The sequence below is a fragment of the Pelobates fuscus genome, chromosome 10, assembly GCF_036172605.1.
Source record: "Pelobates fuscus isolate aPelFus1 chromosome 10, aPelFus1.pri, whole genome shotgun sequence".
Lineage (NCBI taxonomy): Eukaryota > Metazoa > Chordata > Amphibia > Anura > Pelobatidae > Pelobates > Pelobates fuscus.
The window spans coordinates 102627109-102647493 of NC_086326.1; the positions used below are offsets into that span (position 1 = coordinate 102627109).

Consider the following 20385-nt stretch of genomic DNA (forward strand, 5'->3'; position numbering starts at 1 on the left):
GCTGTTTTGGTGAACTGATCTTTATGAAACACAGCCAGACAAAAGCTGTAGTTTTACTAACTTATTTATCAATTTCTTTAGTTACACTCATTTTGTTTTTGGGCTGTTAATCTGATATTACGGTCATCAATTTTGCAGTTAGTATGTTTATCTCCCATGTTAAAATTAGCTTAGGACCCACCGATATTGGGGTACTGTGTTGTAGTAAAGGCCCATATGTGCTTGCTAATATAGGTGATTTTAAATAACCTTGTAAGATTTAAACCTGTACTTGTTTTGTGTGTGCTGTTCATTTTGCATACATTGTGGTCTTAATAGCAAAACCACTGCTAAGAAATACATGTCCTAGGTGTGCCCCTCAATTTCCATTTTTTTCTAGTGTATATTTAGAATCCAGACCAGGATAATTTTGGGTTGAGCACCCCACAACTCCACTATAAGTTTCCCTTTTGAGGTAACCACAAGAAAGTATACATTTGAGACGAGTCTATGAAGCTATTTAAGCATTAAGAATTGCAGTTTGCAGTTTATCTCTCATGTTAAAATTAGCATAGGACCCCTAATTTTTGGTATTGTGAAGTAGTGGTGGGCTTAACATAACATGGTCATATGGTTTTGCGAAATCCCCATTGTTGTTTGCTTACATAGGTAATTTTAAATAACTATGTAAGATTTCAAACTGAATTTTTTTTGTGGGTTCTGCTCCTTAATTTGTATTTTATAATCAGTTACGGTCATATTTTAATGGCAAGACACAGCAGAGAGGCAGGCAAGGAGACATTCAGAAATATAGAAGGCAGTAGCAATCAAAGCTATTCCATTATGGGAAGTTATATTATGTGTACTACCAGTAGAATACATAATCATCCTTTATTTCTGTTGTAAGCAGAAGTTGTCTTAGAGGGTACACTTGCTCCATCAACATGAATGCTGTCTTAAATGTGTTTCCAAATGTATAAGATTCACTCTACGTTGATGCAGAATATTTAGCAACCATTGTGAACATGCAACATGTGCCTTTTTGGGACTTTGCTCTACATTAGAGGTTTTCAACATTGAGTCTCCACTATCCCCACAATACTTTGGAAACCAGGGGTGCTCTTATAGGCATTACCGACCAACAGCTTATGTGACCCAGAGTATGAGAGATCAGTATGACACTGAAATAGCCACACCGTTATCTGTACTAAGCAAAGGTCTAAGATTTGCACCTACTCACTCCTATAGACCATTCCAGGCATTTTTGGACATAATAAGTTTGTTAGAAAAGCTAAGTTAAAAAGATGTTTTGCTGCTAAAAGTTCTGATATCCCACAAGGGACATTAAGAAATAACACAAACCCCAGGGATAGGGAAGAAACCCTTGACATTAAAATAAAATCAACTAACCTAAAAGAAAAGTCCACATTTTATCCATCCATTTCTTTGAGGTGTTTCAAAATCTAGTAACCAAAGATCTAGAGAAAATTAAAAAAAGGTAAATTTGACCATCATAGGGGGGCGTGACCGGACCGTGCATGGAGACGGACGGGTAAAACCCGAGCTCCTTGCCCTGGGCCACTTGCAGCGATAATCCGCCGTCTCGTCTGGCAATCATGGTCCGAATAAGAGACCCCAGCTTCGGGGCACACCGAAGCAGCGCTCACCGCGCAGACCCACGGGCACCATGGACGATTTTGTGTCCACTCCGGCAGAGCTGCGAGACGCCGGGCTGGTGGACAAAATGGTGCCGACCTCCCCCGGGCACGGGAAGCGCGGGAGGGTCCCTGGAGGGAAGCGAGGGAGAAGACGTGCTTACACTAATTAGGCAGGAGCTGGCACGGATTTCTGCCCATATGCTCACTAAGGCAGACACCGGCAACCTACTGCAGGAGTTCCGGACGGAGGTGAGGGAAGAAATCTCCACCCTGCGCACAGACCTGGCGGCAGTGGAGGTGAGGGTGGACGCGCTGGAGACTGAAGCACAGGCGTGCCGTAACCATCATCGTGTTGCCGAACTCGCGACCACCCACCAAGGTAACCTCTAAAGATTTAGAAAATCGCAGCCGCCGCCAAAATATACGGATCTGCGGCCTACCGGAACCGGACTCCGCACCGCTGCAGGAGACAGTGAGAGCTCTCTTCAGGCAGATTCTAGGTGAGAGCTGTCCCACGGACCTCCAATTTGACAGGGTGCACCGAGCCCTTGGACCTCAGAGACAGGATGGGAAGCCGAGGGATGTGCTCTGCTGCCTCCATGCCTTAAAGACCAGCTGATGACCGCTACCAGAGGAGTGGACGCGATCACGTTCCAGGGTGTGGAGGTAGCCCTATTTCAGGACCTGTCCAGCCTCACCTTGGATGCAAGACGAGCACTCAGACCTGTAACAGCGGTGCTCAGAGACAGGAACATTGCGTACAGGTGGGGATTCCCCTTTAGCCTCCAGGTGAGACATGGCGGCTCCTGGCTGCAGATCCGGTGGCCAGATGACGTACCACCACTGCTGAGGACCCTCCGTATCCCCCCTGTGCGCATCCGCAACTGGCTCTTGGAGACCCCGCTGGCACCAAGAAGAAGAACGGCTGATCGAGAGACCCAACCGGCACCCCCTCAGGCACGAGAGCCCCCGCGCGGCTGTGGGGAGGACCTGCCGAGGCGGAAGAATAGCATGCCCGAATGCAGAAGCGATTGGGACTTGGCAACAAGGAGCAGGCTCGGCTCCTTCTTCTCCCCCCTCCTCCCCCCCCTCCGCTTGCTGGCACTGGCCCTCCCCCCTCCTCCTGGGGCCCGCGCTCTCCAACCTCTCCCTCCCCCTCACCCTCTGGCCCCCCCCCCAGGTAGTGGTAGTGATAGGAGGTCCCCGGGGACGCTGGATGGACTGAGGACTGTCGAGCTTTGGACTATGTGGAGACTCGGGGAGACCCCCGGACACTAGGGGTGGGTGGCCGCTGGGGCAGGGCCGGTGGAACTTGTGGGGGCATTGGGGCCGGGCCACGGGTGGGGCTGGGGGCATGAGATCACTGGGGGGATTTTGGGGACCCCGGGGAACCGCACCGTCCGCGGATTTGATGGCAGGTGGGAGCTCGGGCGGGGAGACCCCCGGTGGCCTAGCCCGGTGGCCAGGGAGCTGGGGGTAGTTGACATGTTAATAGTTTACATTGAACCTGGTTGCTGCACAGACACAACATGCATGGACACCTGGTGGCCCGGGGCGGGCGATGGGTGACAGAGACACGACACCTCGTACTCCATACACACAACGAGACTGATCAGTTCCCTGTGCGGATACTGCGCACGACCCCTAGGACAGACTGCTGGAGGCAGTGAGGAGGGACGCAAGAGGTAGAGTCACATATTGGACGGGGGACTCACCCCAGACAGTCAAGTCCCTACACAAATCTACAACGGACACGTAATACCGACCCCAACCCAGACCACAGACGACCTTTCCACCTAACCGACTCGACTTGACCCCCACTACCCCTGCAGTCCTTTCCCCTCCCCCCCTCTACCCTCTCCACCAGGATGGCGCGGCCGGTGGTCGCCCCGGGGGTTGGGGGGTTCCGTCCCGCGCCTCTTGACCAACAACGTTAGAGGGCTCAATGCCCCTGAGAGGCGGTCGCACCTGCTACGGTCCCTGTGGGTCAATAGGGCCTCAATTGCGTTTCTCCAGGAGACCCATTTTAGAGACTCGGACCACCCCTCACTGAGCGACTCAAGATTCCCGACTGGCTACTTTGCCAATCACCCAAGCATAAAAAAGGCAGGTGTGGCGATCTTATTCGCCAGACACATCCCGTTCTGCTGCTTGGAAACGAAGGTGGACCCAAATGGTCGCTATCTGTTCATCAAAGATACGATTGCAGACAGGCGATATACGTTCGCCTCCATCTACGCCCCGAATGTGAGCCAACACCGCTTTCTCTCCAAAACCCTCAAGCTGCTCGACCACTTTCGTGAAGGACTCCTTATTGTAGCTGGAGATCTGAATATCCCCCTCGACCCCCGCATGGATACCTCTAAGGGCCGCAGCGTGCACTCGGACGTGTGCCGCCGGGTTACCCACAACGCGATTCGCGCCGCCGGACTGGCAGACGCGTGGAGAGTCCTCCACCCGGAGGATAAAGACTTCACCTACTATTCACCAGTTCACCGTGGGCACAGTCGCTTAGACTACATTCTGGTGGCCCAAGAATTCCTGCATTTGCTCCAGACCTGCAATATTCGAACAGCGGTGTGGTCTGACCACTCCCCGGTACTCGCAACAATGGCCTCCCCCTTATTAAAACCAAGCACTCGGCAATGGAGGCTCAATGAGCAGATACTGGGAGACACGCTGGCTCTCACGGAAGCAGCGGAGGTACTGAAATGTTACTTTGAAACCAACAACACACCGGAAGTGACACCGCTGACGAGATGGGAAGCACATAAATGCGTTATCCGTGGTCATTTTATTAAGACCTGGTACCAAACGTAAAAAGGAACTCCATGGGCGCCTCGCGGACCTATACACGCGGACGGCCCAACTCGAGCTTGACCATAGAACCACCCAGTCGGAGGACACCTACCCGACGCTCCTAGAGGCTCGTCGAGACTTGCAGCGCCTATCGTCCAAACAATTAACACAAACACTCCGCAAATCGCGCAGGCATCTCTATGAACATTCTAACAAATGCGGCAGAATGCTTGCGAGAATGCTGCAGAAAAAGCGTAGACTGGCCCAGATAACGACGCTACAGACGGCAGGATAAACACCCACGAGGAGACCGGACAAAATCGTGGCTGAATTCCACGACTTCTATACTAAACTATATAACCTGCCGACAAGTGAGGAGAGGATGGTCAGAACGCGGGAGTACCTGGAGACTCATGAACACCGGAAGTTGACTCAGGCCCAAGCCGAGGACCTGGAGGCACCCATAACAATGGAGGAACTCACAGGAGCCCTCAAGGCCACCAAGACGAATAGGGCGACGGGACCGGAAGGACTCCCCGCCCGCTACCTTAAGAGCTTTGCGGAGGCACTTCTGCCGGAGCTCTTAGAGGGACGGTGGGAGGTTCCCCGATGACACCCTCCTAGCTACCGTGGCGGTTATACCAAAGGAGGGAAAAGACCCCGCCGTGTGCTCAAGCTACAGACCCATCTCTCTGCTCAACGCGGACCTCAAGTTGTTCACCAAGGTCCTGGCCCTCCGAGTGGCCCGGGTCGCCACTGACCTAGTCCACCCGGATCAGACAGGGTTTTTCCCTGGCCACGAAGTCAACGATAACACGGTGCGGACGCTTAACATCATCCAGGCCACACGGAAATCTGCCTGGGGAGGCCTGCTTCTCTCAACAGATTCCGAGAAGGCCTTTGACCGGGTGGACTGGCAGTTTATGAAAGAGACCCTCGGAGAGATGGGCTTCGGACCCCACTTCCTTACATGGATTGCAGCAATATATGCGACCCCGAAGGCCCGCCTGCGGATCAATGGCGCCCTTTCCTCCCCCCTCACGATCAAAAATGGGACTCGACAGGGATGCCCTCTCACCCCCCTTCTGTTTGCCCTCACGCTAGAGCCTTTTCTGGCGGCGGTCAGAAAGGACGGGGGCATAATGGGAATTAAGGTGGAGGGCAGTTCCGAACTTGCTGCGGGCATTTGAGGAGTACGGATCGCTATCAAATCTTAAACTGAACACAGCCAAATCTGAAGCGCTGCCACTTCACCTACGCTCAGACACACTTGAACGGCTTAAGGCAAACTTCCCCTTCAAATGGTGCACGCACCGCATCAGATACCTTGGGATCTGGCTACCAAGTGACCTGAGCAGATTATACCAGGTAACTATTTACCCCTACTGGGTAAACTCCGCGCAGATATGCAGAGGTGGGGAGCTTCGTGTGTCTCATGGTTTGGCAGAATCAATGCCGTTAAAATGAATCTCCTCCCACGTCTTCCTTACCTTTTCCAGACGATACCCACATCCGTACCACTGGCGTACTTTACAACCTTAAACACAACCATACGGCAGTTCGTCTGGACTGCGGGTACAGCCAGACTTAAACATGCGCAGCTCACTCTTCCAAAATGCAGCGGGGGAGCAGGTCTACCCGCCCTACAATCCTACTACCATGCAACTCACCACCTCCGGATTGTGGACTAGCACGTGCCGACAACCGACAAACACTGGGTCCATCTTGAACGAGCACAGGCCCGGGGACGGGTCCCATCGGTTGGCTGGCTCCTAAACCCCTTACAGACTGGAGCCATTCGAGAACACCCACTAATCGGGGCAACAATGCGAATATGGTCTACCCTACGGTATAAACTTGAGCTCTCAACTAACCCGAATCCAATGATGCCGGTGATCTACAACCCTGAGATAGCGGGAAGGCCTGGCGCCGCGAGACGTCACAGGTATGGGACATACCAACAGACTTCGTCTGGGGGAGTGGTGCTCTGCTGGACAACTGAAAACCCTTGAGGGCCTACTGACTCAGGAGCGGGCGACCGAGATGATACGTTTCTGATACCACCAAATACGACAATCGTACCTCACAATAACGGGAAAACACCTCATACACAGGAACTTAACCCAATTCGAAGCACTATGCACCGCAGAGACACACCTACCAAGGGGAATCTCGATGATTTACGCTATGATACTCGCAGCCACGAAGACCCGGCCGGCACCTTACCAGGCGAAATGGGAGCAGGCCACGGGGCATGTACTGTCCGAGGCTGAATGGGAGAAGATCCACATACTGACACATCAAGGGACGATCAGCGCCAAGCTCCAGGAGCTTAATTACAAACTTATGACTTGCTGGTACAGGACGCCGGCGCGACTTTTCCGCATGGGCCTCGCCCAGACGGCCAGCTGCTGGAGGTGCGGCACCGCGGAGGGCACGGATCTACACATATGGTGGTCGTGCCCCGCCTTTGCCCGCTTTTGGCAACAAATACATGACAAACTGAAAGAGATCCTGGACTCGGATGTCCCGCTGCAACCACTCCCAATGCTACTCCACCACACCACGATGCCCATTGGGAGATACAAGAGATGCCTCACGAAACATTTTCTGAACGCGGCAAAGAGCCTGATACCAGCTAAGTGGAAGTCGCAAGCAACCCCCACGATCTCAGAATGGATAGAGAAAGTAGAGGAAATGGAGACATGGAGAGCCTGACGGCAGACCTGCATGACAGAGCAGTTAAATGCACTAGATTACGGGCCCCCTGGATAGACTATATGGCCCGTAGACCTCGAAAGGGAGACCCTGGAGACCGAGTAGAAGGGGCCTGCTCATTGACGCATATTGTGGGACGAGGGCCTGAGGGGCAGTGGCGGACGGCTTTGCTCCCCCCCCCCTTTTTTTTCCCCTCCCTCCCTCGCTTCCCTCCTAACCCGGACACTGACCTACAGGACTGACACTCCAGGATGGGACCCTGTCAGATTGGACGACAGGGAATATAGTGAGATGTTAGGTCTCAGGGAGAAATAGCCTAGACAACTCGGCTCACACTTCACCGCCGACAGACACGTTAGCCAATGAGAGTTATGGCACTTTGTGCCTATTCCGGTTACACAAGTTGTCACAGTTCACCTAGTTCCCCCACCACTGGCATAGAGGACGCGTGTGGCAAGGGTTATAGCGCATACAAATCCAGAGTGCGAAGCAGGGGCACATAAACTGCTCTACACCAAGCAGACACCATACAGAACATAGACATTTGAGTCCTATTATGCCGACAATCATAGACTGGACCTCAATCCCAGCTCTCGGGGCATGTAGACCATGGAGTAAAATACTGGGTACCCACACTGCGTTCTTGCTGGTGACAACTTTAAGACGCAGCAGTGCCATGACTCAGGGACCCTCGCAGGGAGCTCAGGGGATCACTAGGGGGTAAAGCAGTGAGGGAGGGGGTATACGTACCTCAGGCACGAGATATGCAGCACTATAAAGGGTACCCACTAGGATAACAGGCCCCTGAGGTGCAACGCTGACCCCTAAAGCTACCCACACCAAACAAACGCAGGATCTACTGCTCCACCGCATGTGAGTAAAATATTCTTACTTTTACAACCATTATTATATTGATTACAGTGAGCACTATTGTTTTCCATTTTCATCTTCTATATATCAAACTACACATTGAGGGACCAGCCCCCAGATCTACATATCCATCAGCGGGAATTGCACTGCTGCATGCTGCTAAACTCAGAGCTAGTCTTATAGCTCTCTCAAATGTGAGTGATATACCATATACATTATTGTTGTATGTCCTGCAGCCAGTTCCATACGCCTGCACCATTACTGGTTATTTTCTGCTTTAATTTCATAGACTCCCACCATTTGAAGTATGGACGGTAACCAGTTGAGAACAGACTCCAGCAATTGTGGACTTATTGGACTTTATATTGGCGCAACCTATATTTTGTATATATTGTTTTCTCTATATCTTTCAGTAAGGGGTTGTGGGTAACCCGTACTATTAGTGTTTGCTGCCTGCTATCATATCTATACTCAGTTGACACGCTAGTGCTTATTCTATATGTGTATTTTTTTAAAATAGAACCAATGAAACACAGTAATGTTTGATGTGCACAGTGATTATTTATGTGTCAGCATTTACCTGCAGCTTGAAATCTGCCTCTTCATCATTCGCTCCATACAGCCCACGGACAGCCCTTACCATCCTGTGCCCTGGACCAGCCGACGTTCGTCGTTTAGTCTTCAGATTCTTTTTCTCAGATACTGTAAAAGGAACAGATGTGCTATTACTACATAAATATTTATAGAGCTGCTCAGCAGATACACTTATCACTAAACACATGTTTTTGCTAAATAATAGAGCTTAGGACTGCGTGCTAAATAAGCAAACCCTGACAGAAGGGCTAGAAGCCATTTTACTGAATTAGGAGATATGATTAAAGCAGGAACTACAGATATCAATTTATTTTTACTTACCTTTTTTCCAGACTGGCCGGTCTCGCTGCGGCAGGCCCCAACCTTGCTCAGCCTCCATGGGGGAGATCATCAAAATTCCACTGGAAAGCCATGGGAGGCTATTGTGCATGCAAAATGACACGCTGCGTCAATCAGCATCTCCTCATTGAGATCTATTGAATCAATGCATCTCTATGGGGAGTGTTCAGCTTCTCCATGTAGAGCGTGGAGATGCTGAATGTCAGTGCTGCACACTGTGCAACACTGACCCGAAGCACCTCTAGTCTGCAAGGACAGGCTGTAGACACCAGAACAATTACATTAGCAGTTGTGCTGCTGACTATAGTGTCCCTTGAAGCCTCCCTTACATAACCTGCCCTACTTTACTACATACATGTTTCTGAACTGCAACAGCTACTCAGTCATTACTTCTCCTTGAACAATAACAGCTTCTTCTCCAGCAATCCCCAAAAATAATACCCTCCAGAAAAGGTGTAGGGAGTGTTATCAGAGGGGCATACAAAATGAAACCAGTTTATACTGCCCTGATTGCCCATCCCAGCACAGCCTTTGCATTGGGAACTTTTTTATTAAAGTTTTCCCCACTCAGGGCGAATAAGTTTTGGCATCTGAATGCAGTTTATATATATATATATATATATATATATTTTTTTTAGTTTTAAAAGTTATAAAGTTCTGATTTAGTTTGGTGATTTAGTTAATTGGGCAGGGTGTTAGTTCATGGGAAATTAGGGAGTTTAGTGTTATGCTAAGGTTGGTTAAAAGACAAAAAAATATATATATATTTTTTTATAATATTGTTTAGTGAGTTCTTGTGTAAAAAAATTCAAAATACTTAGAAATGTCAGTGCCGAGGAGGCTGACAGAATTCTCAAAGCGAATTCAGAGGTGACACACAGTTTGACACAAGTTAATGCAGCAAAGGCCAAAATAATTATCTGGGTTTGCTGTATTTCTTGCTGACATTTTAGTTCTGGACTAGCCTTATGGGTGGGATCAATCTGATATGCCGAGGAATAGGTTCTCTCTGTAATGGAAAAAGTGAGCAAAAACTATTTTGAGACCTGAGTGTGAATCTACAGAGGTAAAAGCTAGTGAGCTACTGAGGTCCCACACCCACCGCTCATGGGTGGGGGCTGGGACGGAGACAATAGGTCCCCTCCCTTTTGTTACTTAGGGCCTCCACCCTCCGCTCATGGGTGAGGTAGCGGAGACAGTAGGTGTCACCCCCCTTTTGATACTTAGGGCCCCCACCCGCCGCTCATGAGTAGGAGCCAGGGGGAAGGGAGTGAGACAATAGGTCCCCACCCCCTTTTGCTACTTAGGGACCCCACCCACTGCTCACGGGAGGAGACAATAGGCTGCCCCCTTCCTATCTCAGAGTCTGGGATGAGACACATGGAGGGGCTGGGGGGAAATGAGACACATGGAGGCATTTATTTTTGCTAACTAAATCATGACTTTGTGTAATATGTCATGTGTTATTGTTGTTGCGGCTGTATTTACCTCATTTTAGGACCTGCTAAGAACAGGTGATTGTTATTACATCCTGATATGTAAAACCATAGACTTCAAAGAGGGTGTACTTTCTTTTTCCCATGACTGTACGTAAAAAATGCCTTTTTTAACCACAGACTTTGACATAAACTGGTGAAAAAATAGAGACTAGTAAAATCACAATATACACCATATGGTATGATTTTGTGTGGTTATTTGAACAGGAAAACTGCTATAATGCCACAAATTGAGACATAGGTCCATCAAATCGGTCTCTTAAAATTCTAGTTTAAAATTGAAATGGTCAGGCCTTCTATATAGCACTGTAGCATCACGAAATAGAGCCACATGCATACATTGGGGGCAATGTTTAACTCAGAAGTCTTAGCTGAGCTAAATGTGGGGGGCTTGATCAAAGTGGCACATATCAGATTTTCAAAATGACCACCATAAATGTACTGTGTATGTAAAGAAGAAAAAAAAAGTTCCATGATCCTTGAAATATAATGGTAAAATATGGCTGCATGTTAAGGAACAATATACACCATATGAAATACCCTGGAGTGTCTACTTTCATATATTTTAGGCCTTTAAGGGCTCCCACCTGCCGCCCATGGGTGTTGCCCGGAGGGAAGGACAATAGGCCAATAGTCCCCCTTCCCTATTGTAACTTAAGGCCCCCAAACCGCCGCTCATGGGTGGGGGCCAGAGGGACGACAATACTTTCTCCTCCCCTCCTTGTAACTTAAGGGCCCTCAACCGCCACTCATGGGTGGGGGCAGAGGGAGGACACCTAGTTAATTATTTTATCGGTGCCACACTAAGGGGCACTTTATTAGAATAGTGGGGGGTATTTTTTTACAACAGTGAGACAAGTTTGCTAAACATGCCCCTACTCACGGTATAGCGAGTAGGGGCAGATTAATTATGAATACTAAGTAATCTTTATTAGCATTAGTAAATTTGGCTGAGTTTTTCAGCCTAATAGTAAATAGCTCCCTAATACCGAAGGATGCAACTGCGGCATGAATAGGATCGGAGTTTAATTAATTCAAATGAAATTCCAATCCGAACAAAAAGTCCCTAATTGCATCCTAACACGAATGGACAAACTGTTCTCATTCTGTTAGGGCGAAATTTGGTAGTTAGGGAAATTGCTTTGACCACAGGAAATTGAGCAGACTTAGCTCCTCCCAGGGTCAAAGCTGGGCAAGTGTAGGAAAAATACAGAGGACAAAATAGTCCCTCCTTTGTTTTATGTTTTAAAGAAAACTAGATTAGATAGGAAGAAAAGAAGAACAGATGCAGAGGGACATAAGAGACGTGATTGGGGAAAGGTAAGTTCAGCATGACAGTGCAGCTTTAAATAACTACATGAGGGATACCTACACACTCCATAATCCACTATCACTGTAAAACTATAAATGCGCAGACTCTGAATGCTGCATGCATGGAGAAATTATCATAAATAGTGGAGCTTGGTCTGTGCCTTGAGTCACAGGGTTTTACAGCACAGGTATACATGTAAACCACAGTGTAAGAAAACACACACTAGGCTCCTTGTTCACATTATATGCACACTAAACATATCAATAGATAAAATGGATTGTTACCAAGATACTGCTGCCAAGCTTTTGATGTTGTTTCTTCCCAGAGTGGGGTGACCTGGGATATCTGAATCTCTCCCTGTGTGACAGACAGGTCCATGTTGTAATGCTCTTCCAGAGATTGTCTCCTGTAAACCATCAGCTGCTCCCAAACGGTCTGCACAGCATGAAGTACCTGCGTGTGCACTGTGGGGGGTAATGGGAAGAGTGTTATGGAATTATGGAATGTTAGGTATTGAAGGTGAAGGTGTATGATCTGTGAGAGTTACCATACAAAATGAGGTCAGAGCTGACAAGCAACGCTTCCCATCTCCACTACAATCTCCTGAGAGCCAATCCTCAGCAGTAACTTCCGTTCGCTTTCCTGAGCTAAGCCTTGCAATGCAGGAGTTAGCGCATTGCAGGACTAAGCTCAGAAGAGCTAATGGAAATAATATTGTAGTGGAGGCAGTTGTGGTGCCCAGCAGACCCTAGGTATGTTGTCAAGCCATTATAAAATAATTTCACTGCTTAAAATGAGGGGAGCTAGGGCACTCTTGGCACAATAACCACTATTTGAAGCCCTGCTTCATAGGGCTAACCCACTCTAAGTTTTCTCTTTTTTAGTGCAGCTGAAGACAGTGCATCCATGGGTGCAGGGAGAGTCACGCTTTCTTTTGTCAAAGTACTGAAAAATATTTTGAGAAAAAAAAAAAAAGAGCAGGGACACCATATATATATATATATATCTACATAAAAAATAGAAAACCCCTGCACTCCAAATAAGAAAAAATGTATACCTGGTGCTCTGGTAGCTTAAATGTAGAAAATAGCAGAAGACCGGCACTCAAGGAATTTGATCAAAGATATTTACTGTTCAAAAGATTTGACGTTTCAGCTCCTCTGGGGAGCTTTCATCAGGACATACAAAATCATAATATGAAGAAACACACTTATATAAGGAGAGATCTATATAATCTCCTTATATAAGTGTGTTTCTTCATATTATGATTTTGTATGTCCCGATGAAAGCTCCCCAGAGGAGCTGAAACGTCAAATCTTTTGAACAGTAAATATCTTTGATCAAATTCCTTGAGTGCCGGTCTTCTGCTATTTTCTATATATCTACATATACCTACTTTCTTGCAGGGCAGGGCCTTCTGTCATTTGCTCAATTGCTTCATCTTCCCTTAAGAGAAAAATCATCTGCCAGGAACTTCTCTGAGGCTTGGGCTTTACCCCAAACCCTTCAAGATAACTGAGTTAGAAAAGAAAGAGAGAGCATTCAATTCAGAATTTAGAATTTTCACCATTAGGTTATTCAAAATGCTTTCTTCAGAAATGATCTTCACAAAAATGCTAATCCACAAAATTAATATAATTAATTCCAGCCATGTTAATCCATTTTAAGCTGTAAACTCATAGTCATATATGTGTTTTGGTACACTGCTAGTTAGTTGCTATAATGTGTCAGTTGTTATGAAGACACACATGTACCTCCCTGTGTAGATCTGAAACAGACAGTGCATTAAGCAAGTGGCAAAGCTCAGGCTGGAATTGTACGTTGTGAAAATTTCATCCCACTGTGACAGTAGAAGTTCCAGGACTTTCAGTAAGCTCAGCATCTTTGGGAGTGTGTTTCGAGGTCTGGCCATACAGTGCAGGATACTGCGATTTAGACAACTGTAGAGCATTGTGAAGAGGCTCTCGCGGTTACTTGGAGCTGCAGTTTGCGTCACCTTGTAAAATATATAGAACAAAAATAATAATAGCTGAGAAGTAAATAATGTGGAAAAATAAAAGAGGCAAAGAAAATATCCATTGTAAATCTTCCCTAAAGAAGACCAACCTTTTCTCTATGTGGATGCATATTGGAAAGACAAAAGTGCAATTTCAAGATATTATTGAAAGTACAGAGAAGCAGTGACTATGGTGAGTACACTTCCTCATGGGTCATAATTGTGAAATGGATGGGAAAGTAAGTAAGAAGGAAGCAAAATAATCTGAATAAACAGAGAGAAAAGCAAAGGGTCATACATTTTTGATTTGCTTGATGAAGAATATTAGGATCTCGCAGGGATCAGCCACAAAGACATTGCAGTGCATCTTCTCCAAAAGCTTTTGACTGAAGTAGGACAAATTTGCAATGGCTGTAGCTTCTAAAATGTCTTGGCTTGCTGCAAAGTCAGTGGTTCCTGTACCTCGGTAAAAAAAAGGTAAACAAGCAATGAACAAGGCTAATCGCTAAATGGTAAATTATAGGGGATTCACCAGGTAATTGCAAATTTAACCCCTTAAGGACAAACTTCTGGAATAAAAGGGAATCATGACATGTCACACATGTCATGTGTCCTTAAGGGGTTAAGGCCAAAGTGGGGTTAAAGAATTTTCCAGTTTGACTATATTGGCCCAAAATGTGAAATTTTTTGGCTAATTTCTGACAACTATCGAAAAAAATAATAATAATATATATATATATATATATATATATATATATATATATATATATATATATATATATATAAATATAAATATAAAATAAAATAGATATCTCCACTGTCCAAGCAAAAGAGATCTTACTTACCTCTGTATTTCATATATTTTATGGCATATCAAATCTGTAAGCCTGCCCTTTGCTTTTTTTTTTATTAGTTTAAATAACAAACTTAAAATACAAGGCATAGCTCAATATACTTTTATTGAGAAATATATATTTTTTTAAAATTAACATTTGGCACAGATGTAAGTTAGTGCTTTTGTAAATCAAAGTATATTTTGCAATCAGGAATACTGTGAGCTCTTTATGAGTATATATAGTAGTGGGGAGCCATGAATGTTTCCTCCCGCAGTCTATAAACAAAAACAGTAGTATCCACTGGCGTAACTGTGACCGAACGCGTTGTGGCGAAACCGACCTCGCCACGTGTCCTTGGAGGGGGCTGCTTGCCCGCCTCTTGCCTTCTGACTGTGGCCCGGGAAGATGTGGCCCTTTAATTACAAGATTTGGGCATAATGGATTTTTGTTGTGCTGTTGCTGGCCCTTTAACTCCCAGAGAAAGGGTTTGTACCTTTAAATTGGCACTTCGAATGCCGTCGAAGTGCCGAAGTAGTCGAAGTGGCCGCCATTAGAAAATTGAACACGTGGCGGCGGACATTTTAATTTAGTCGAACGCGGTCAGCGGTGCATGCCCTTGAATCTATGGAACTAAAAACGGCTACACATTTGCACGAACACCGCTGACCGTTACCTTCAGGAACTTCGACACTTCGACTGGAATCGAAGTGCGTTCGACAATTCGAACGCACTGTTATACTGGGCTATTGGCACGAACGGTCCCGTTCGTGCATTCCAATGGGACTTAGACATTTTTCTGTGTGGAATTGACAGACCGCACAGCCCAAATCTATGGAACTCTTTTGGGCATGAAAATGTGCTTGCGGTCGGTCAACTAAGACTTTCCCTTAACTTTTTAACCCCTGAACCGATTGCCCTGATTTTTGAGTATGTGTTTATTTCCCGCATGCTGATTATGAAAATTTATGTTTTATGTTTGTGGCATGTATATTTTAGAAGATATAAATATTGTGTAAAAACTGTATTCCTCTGCCTGTGATAAGGGGAGGATTTTGTGTGGGAGTGTCTGTGTGTATTGCACGGATTGATTGGTTGTTCTGTAAAACCCTGTGGGTTGTACTGTGTTTGTGGATTGGGAATAAAAGAGGCTGTATGTGCCAGTACAGCCAGATTCTGCTTGACCCTCAAAACGAAGTGTCGTCTCGTTATTGGGGGAATTGGATTGTATGCTGACTGCCAGGAGTGTAAACCTTTCGTTTGTTTTTTTCCTGTTCGGCTGTTTCCAGTGTTCATGTGTTTTCTGTTCGGGAGATTGGTGCTTGGAGTAGCTGCCTGGGCGTCTGGAAAGGGAAATATCTCCTAAACGTTTTTTAACCTCTGGTGAGCAAAACGGTCCGTTACACGCGTCACTTCAGGGGGCTCAGCCACAGCTGTGGCCCCTGCAACCGTGGGCCACCATTACTTCAGGGCTGGTGCACAGCTGCACAGGGCTGGGGCATGCTGTTCCCAGGTGATGGCAGGAGGGGAGCTATATGATGTGATCCTCCCCTCCTGCTGCTGTGTGTTGCGTGGCTAAGTGGACTGCAGTCTGACAGGAAGCGCCCACTGCAAGTGCACTTTCTGTCAGACTGGTGTACCATGGTGAGCTGGGGGAGGGGGCAATGAGACACATGGAGGCGGCTGGGGGTAAATGAGACACATGGAGAGTCTGGGGGAGTAAGTGAAACACATAGATGGACTGGGAGGAGGATGAAACACATGGAGGGGTGGGGGAGAATGGGACACATGGAGGGGTGGGGAATGAGACCCATGCAGGGGTTGGGGGATAATGAGACACATGGAGAGATGAAACATGAAGGGGAGAGACAGAGTGAGACAGAGAGTGACAGAGAGTTAAACTATAGAGAAGGAGTTGGTGTTTATGCTCAGAGAATTTTCCTGCTAAACATGAAGTAATTAATAAGGTAGCTAACAGAGAAATACTGATTTGGTCATATGTGTTACAGTACATTTGTGTGTTAGTACAGTATATGTGTGTCTTTGTCACTTTGAACAAACGAGTATATACAAGTAATGAGGTATACTATCTAATGTTTTAATGGGCCACAAACTGAAATAGAAAGGATTCCGATGAAGAAGTAGATTGCATTTTAATAACATTGGGTGTCTGTATATAAAAAATTACACAAGTACATTCTTCTTTACGATAATGGGAGGGACAGGGTGACAAGATGACAAGTTCTGATCTATATAAAAATATCTAGCTAGTACAGTTTTATCCATTAGGTTCCACAGTATTATTCTGCATGGTAGGTGCCCTTTGAGCAATTTAAGAAGCTGATACCAAATATTTCTGTGGTTTATTCAGCAAATGGATGACTTGAGGAATGTTGTGTATCAACCTACCTAGTTGCTCCCCTCTCCGGCCAATAGTGTAAAACATTTCCATCGCACATTGCAATATCTCCGTCTGAAACTGGTTGCTGCGTTCTGTGTTGCCATCTGCTGGCAATGTCTAAAAATCAACTGAAAATTAGTATCTGTGCTACGAAGAACTGACTAATTAAGCTAGAAATATGAAAGTTTTATTGAGTGAAATTTGTCTATTGACAGAGTTATGGTATACAGATTTCATAAAAGCCTGCAGTTTATAAATATCTTGTTGTTTAAAGGGTTTTACATCTATGTGGCCTAGACAGATACTTTTAGCTTTCACCAGTCGTCACTTTTGTCCTGGGGTTTTGAATGTCATTATTACCTAACCTAATCATACCCATTTTATCAACTTCAGAATGCAAGAATGCAAGGCTGTGGCAACCTTGTCCGTGATTGTACCTGCAGTTGGAGCTCTATCTACAGAACTATCTCAATTTGCATCATAAACTTTTTTTTTTACCATGAATATTTAATTGCCAAAAATAATCCATATGAATTACTTAATATTAAAACTACAAATCAGGGAGCCATATATTAGGGAAAATAGTATATTAGAATAGTGCTATCAAAGTGTACTGAAAACACCATAATACTGAGGTGTTTCCAGAACCGCAAGAAACATGGACTACCATTTATATATTTCTTTTACATGCTTCCTATGGTTCAATCTCCAATTAAGTATTTATAAGAAAGAAAAAAACATTAGATTTAGGTGCAAGTTCACAGCAGGCACAGAGTGATCATCCGGCAAATTGGCAAACTGGCCATAAACTGAGGCAACAGGGGAAATCAAAGGATCTTCCTCGCCAGCCCATGCAGGGCTGGCACTACAGAGTGCTCATTCACCAGCCAGTCCACTCAAATGCCAGGATACATTGTAGCCCCAAAACGACGCAGTAGCCTTGTTAACTCAGGGACCACAAAGATTGAGACATATTGATATTAAATCGTACCTCCACTCAGTGATCAACATAAACTAATATACACACTCCTAGCACTGGGACATTGAAGACTCAGAAGCTGGAAATAAACCAACAAAACTGTACTGGCAACTTGGTAGAACAAAAATGGTGATTCAACATCTACTGGTGAGAGTACCACACCCAGATAATACAGCTCCCTATATCCCTCCACCCCAGATAAAACAGCACCCTATATCCCTCCACCCCAGATAAAACAGCATCCTATATCCCCCCATCCCAGATAATACAGCACCCTATATACCCCCCAACCCAGATATTGCAGCGCTCTATATCCCCTGACCCAGATAATACAGCACCCTATATTCCACACCCCAGACAGTCCAGTATGCCCACCCTTATTGTGTGTCAGTCTGACTGGAGGTGATGAATTGTTTCTGCTTTAGCAGAGTTGTTCTGCTTCCTCTTTCTCTTTCACCTTATAAACTCCCGCTAAAAAAGGGGGCAGGGAAACTTGCAAAAACAGGTGTGGAGCTACTCATGAGGGAGAAGAGGTGGACTACTTGCTAAGTGGGTGAAGACAAGTTGGAGTCTAAGGGGAGCCATCTGCTTAATTATCTACACTTTTGACAGGTCTAGACAATGTGTTTTGTTTCTGTGAGCTACAGCATCTCTGAATGTAACATGGCATTGTTAAAATTACCATGGATGTGCTCTGACACCTTCATTAAAAAAGGACTTGTAGGAGCAATGCCAGTGGTCTGGAAATATGGACCACATGCTCCAGCTCATCAGACTACCAGGGATAAATGTTTAATTGTTCCTCTGAACCATGCCCAAGATGGGGGTGGTGGTGGGAATACATATCTCATGTGAGACCTCTTCAGCAAGTCTCTGAGCATGAGCTGCCCTGGAGAGACATCAAATCAACATGCCCAATTTGGGGGTCATGCAGGTTATTAGTGATGACACAACATGCCCCCTATCTGGCCCAACATTGAATTTAGTCCAGCCCTGGCTTACAGACCCATTAAAAAAGCACACACACATATACACACAGCACAAGTTATTCATGCATTCAAGCACATCACAGTCACACAAACCACCAGTTTTATAGAAAGTCAACAGTTACATCAGCCTGACAACTGATGTTGACACTGACTAGCAAAGAGAAGTGAAGATACATATTCTCCTCCTTAAAATGCCTGCATGAGGTCTTGCAGTCAAAGAAAGAGGAAAGAGAAGAAGGACATTTCTCCTCCTTGGGGAACAGATACTCTAAACCCTGTAGCTCAAAGAAAGACATCACTTATTTGACTTACAGAAAATAATTGATGATGCCATCCCTGTTTTACCTTTCCCCTCTAGATTGCAATCTCATGGGCAGAGTTCTCTTTTCCTTTTGTTTAAGTATATAATTATCAATGTTGCTTTTGCAGAAACCATAAAGTACTTTGGATAAGACACCTATATAAGAATGGTTAAATAAATAATAAATCTGTCCATATCTATCTGATTGCACCTGACAGTGACCAATAAGGAAAGCATTCAATCATCTAACTGAGAATTGGAAGCCTACTTAGTTCCTTAAAACAGAAGCAAACCAAACGTTATTGTTGCCCCTGCGTCGAGCACTGCATTGTTGTATCTGTAAGGGAAACTGTGGAAGTGATGCTGTAGAAGACATAGGTGTCATGGAGTACCTCCAGTAGACATTCAAATGGGTGGTCTTGCTTCTGAATAGGTACATGCGTCAGGCTCTCTCGTAATATAAGATGCATCAATTCCTGGATTGTTTTTCGCACAGACTGACTATGTTCATGTTTTATTTCCAATTGATCCTTGATTGCTTCCTCCCCCTCAACAACACAAGATTCCTGCAGGTAAGAAAAATAAGGGACACAAAAACACTCATTATGTCATGCAATGGATTTCTGTGTTTGGAAAAAAAAAATGTGGAAATGTCTTTTGTGTATGTTGATTAATGCTTCATGATCATGGAAAGAGTAGCTGACAATAAATTAAATAATAGGATTTATTTGTGGACTTATTGAGAATTGACAAGGGAACTGCCAAACTAGAAAAATACAGCTGTTTTTTTATATTGTCTATTTTTGACTAAACCATGTATTTGCCATGTCAATTATCCACAATTCCAAGCCACAGGACAGTGGCCCTGCCCTGCCCATGAGATGGGGTGTGGAATTACCAGGGCGCCTAACATACCTGTCCTTTGTATCATTGGGTGCCTTGTCACCTGCTCAATCTCCCTACCAAGAAGTGCCCTATTTGGTGGTCATGGTGCCAAGAGCTACCTCAATACATTTTGACTGGATCGAGGCACCCCGCGATCCGAGTCTCAGTTCCATAAAGTTCCTGAGTAGCTCCTGGTTATATGTGCTTTACCTGGGAGAGCCTTATGCTGATCAATG

At 45.7% G+C, this 20385-nt stretch overlaps 1 protein-coding gene across 1 annotated transcript in view; it reads right to left on the reverse strand.

Annotated features, from left to right (window-relative positions):
- Positions 1-20385, reverse strand: part of WDFY4 (WDFY family member 4) — a 344228-nt gene that overhangs the window by 90117 nt on the left and 233726 nt on the right. Inside the window, exons 33-39 of the mRNA XM_063434671.1 lie at positions 19657-19830; positions 17004-17112; positions 14060-14217; positions 13520-13761; positions 13162-13280; positions 12050-12229; positions 8605-8726 (exon numbers count right to left, since the gene is read on the reverse strand). Of these exons, the coding sequence (XP_063290741.1) occupies positions 8605-8726; positions 12050-12229; positions 13162-13280; positions 13520-13761; positions 14060-14217; positions 17004-17112; positions 19657-19830 (1104 nt within the window). The remainder of the gene's footprint in view (positions 1-8604; positions 8727-12049; positions 12230-13161; positions 13281-13519; positions 13762-14059; positions 14218-17003; positions 17113-19656; positions 19831-20385) is intronic.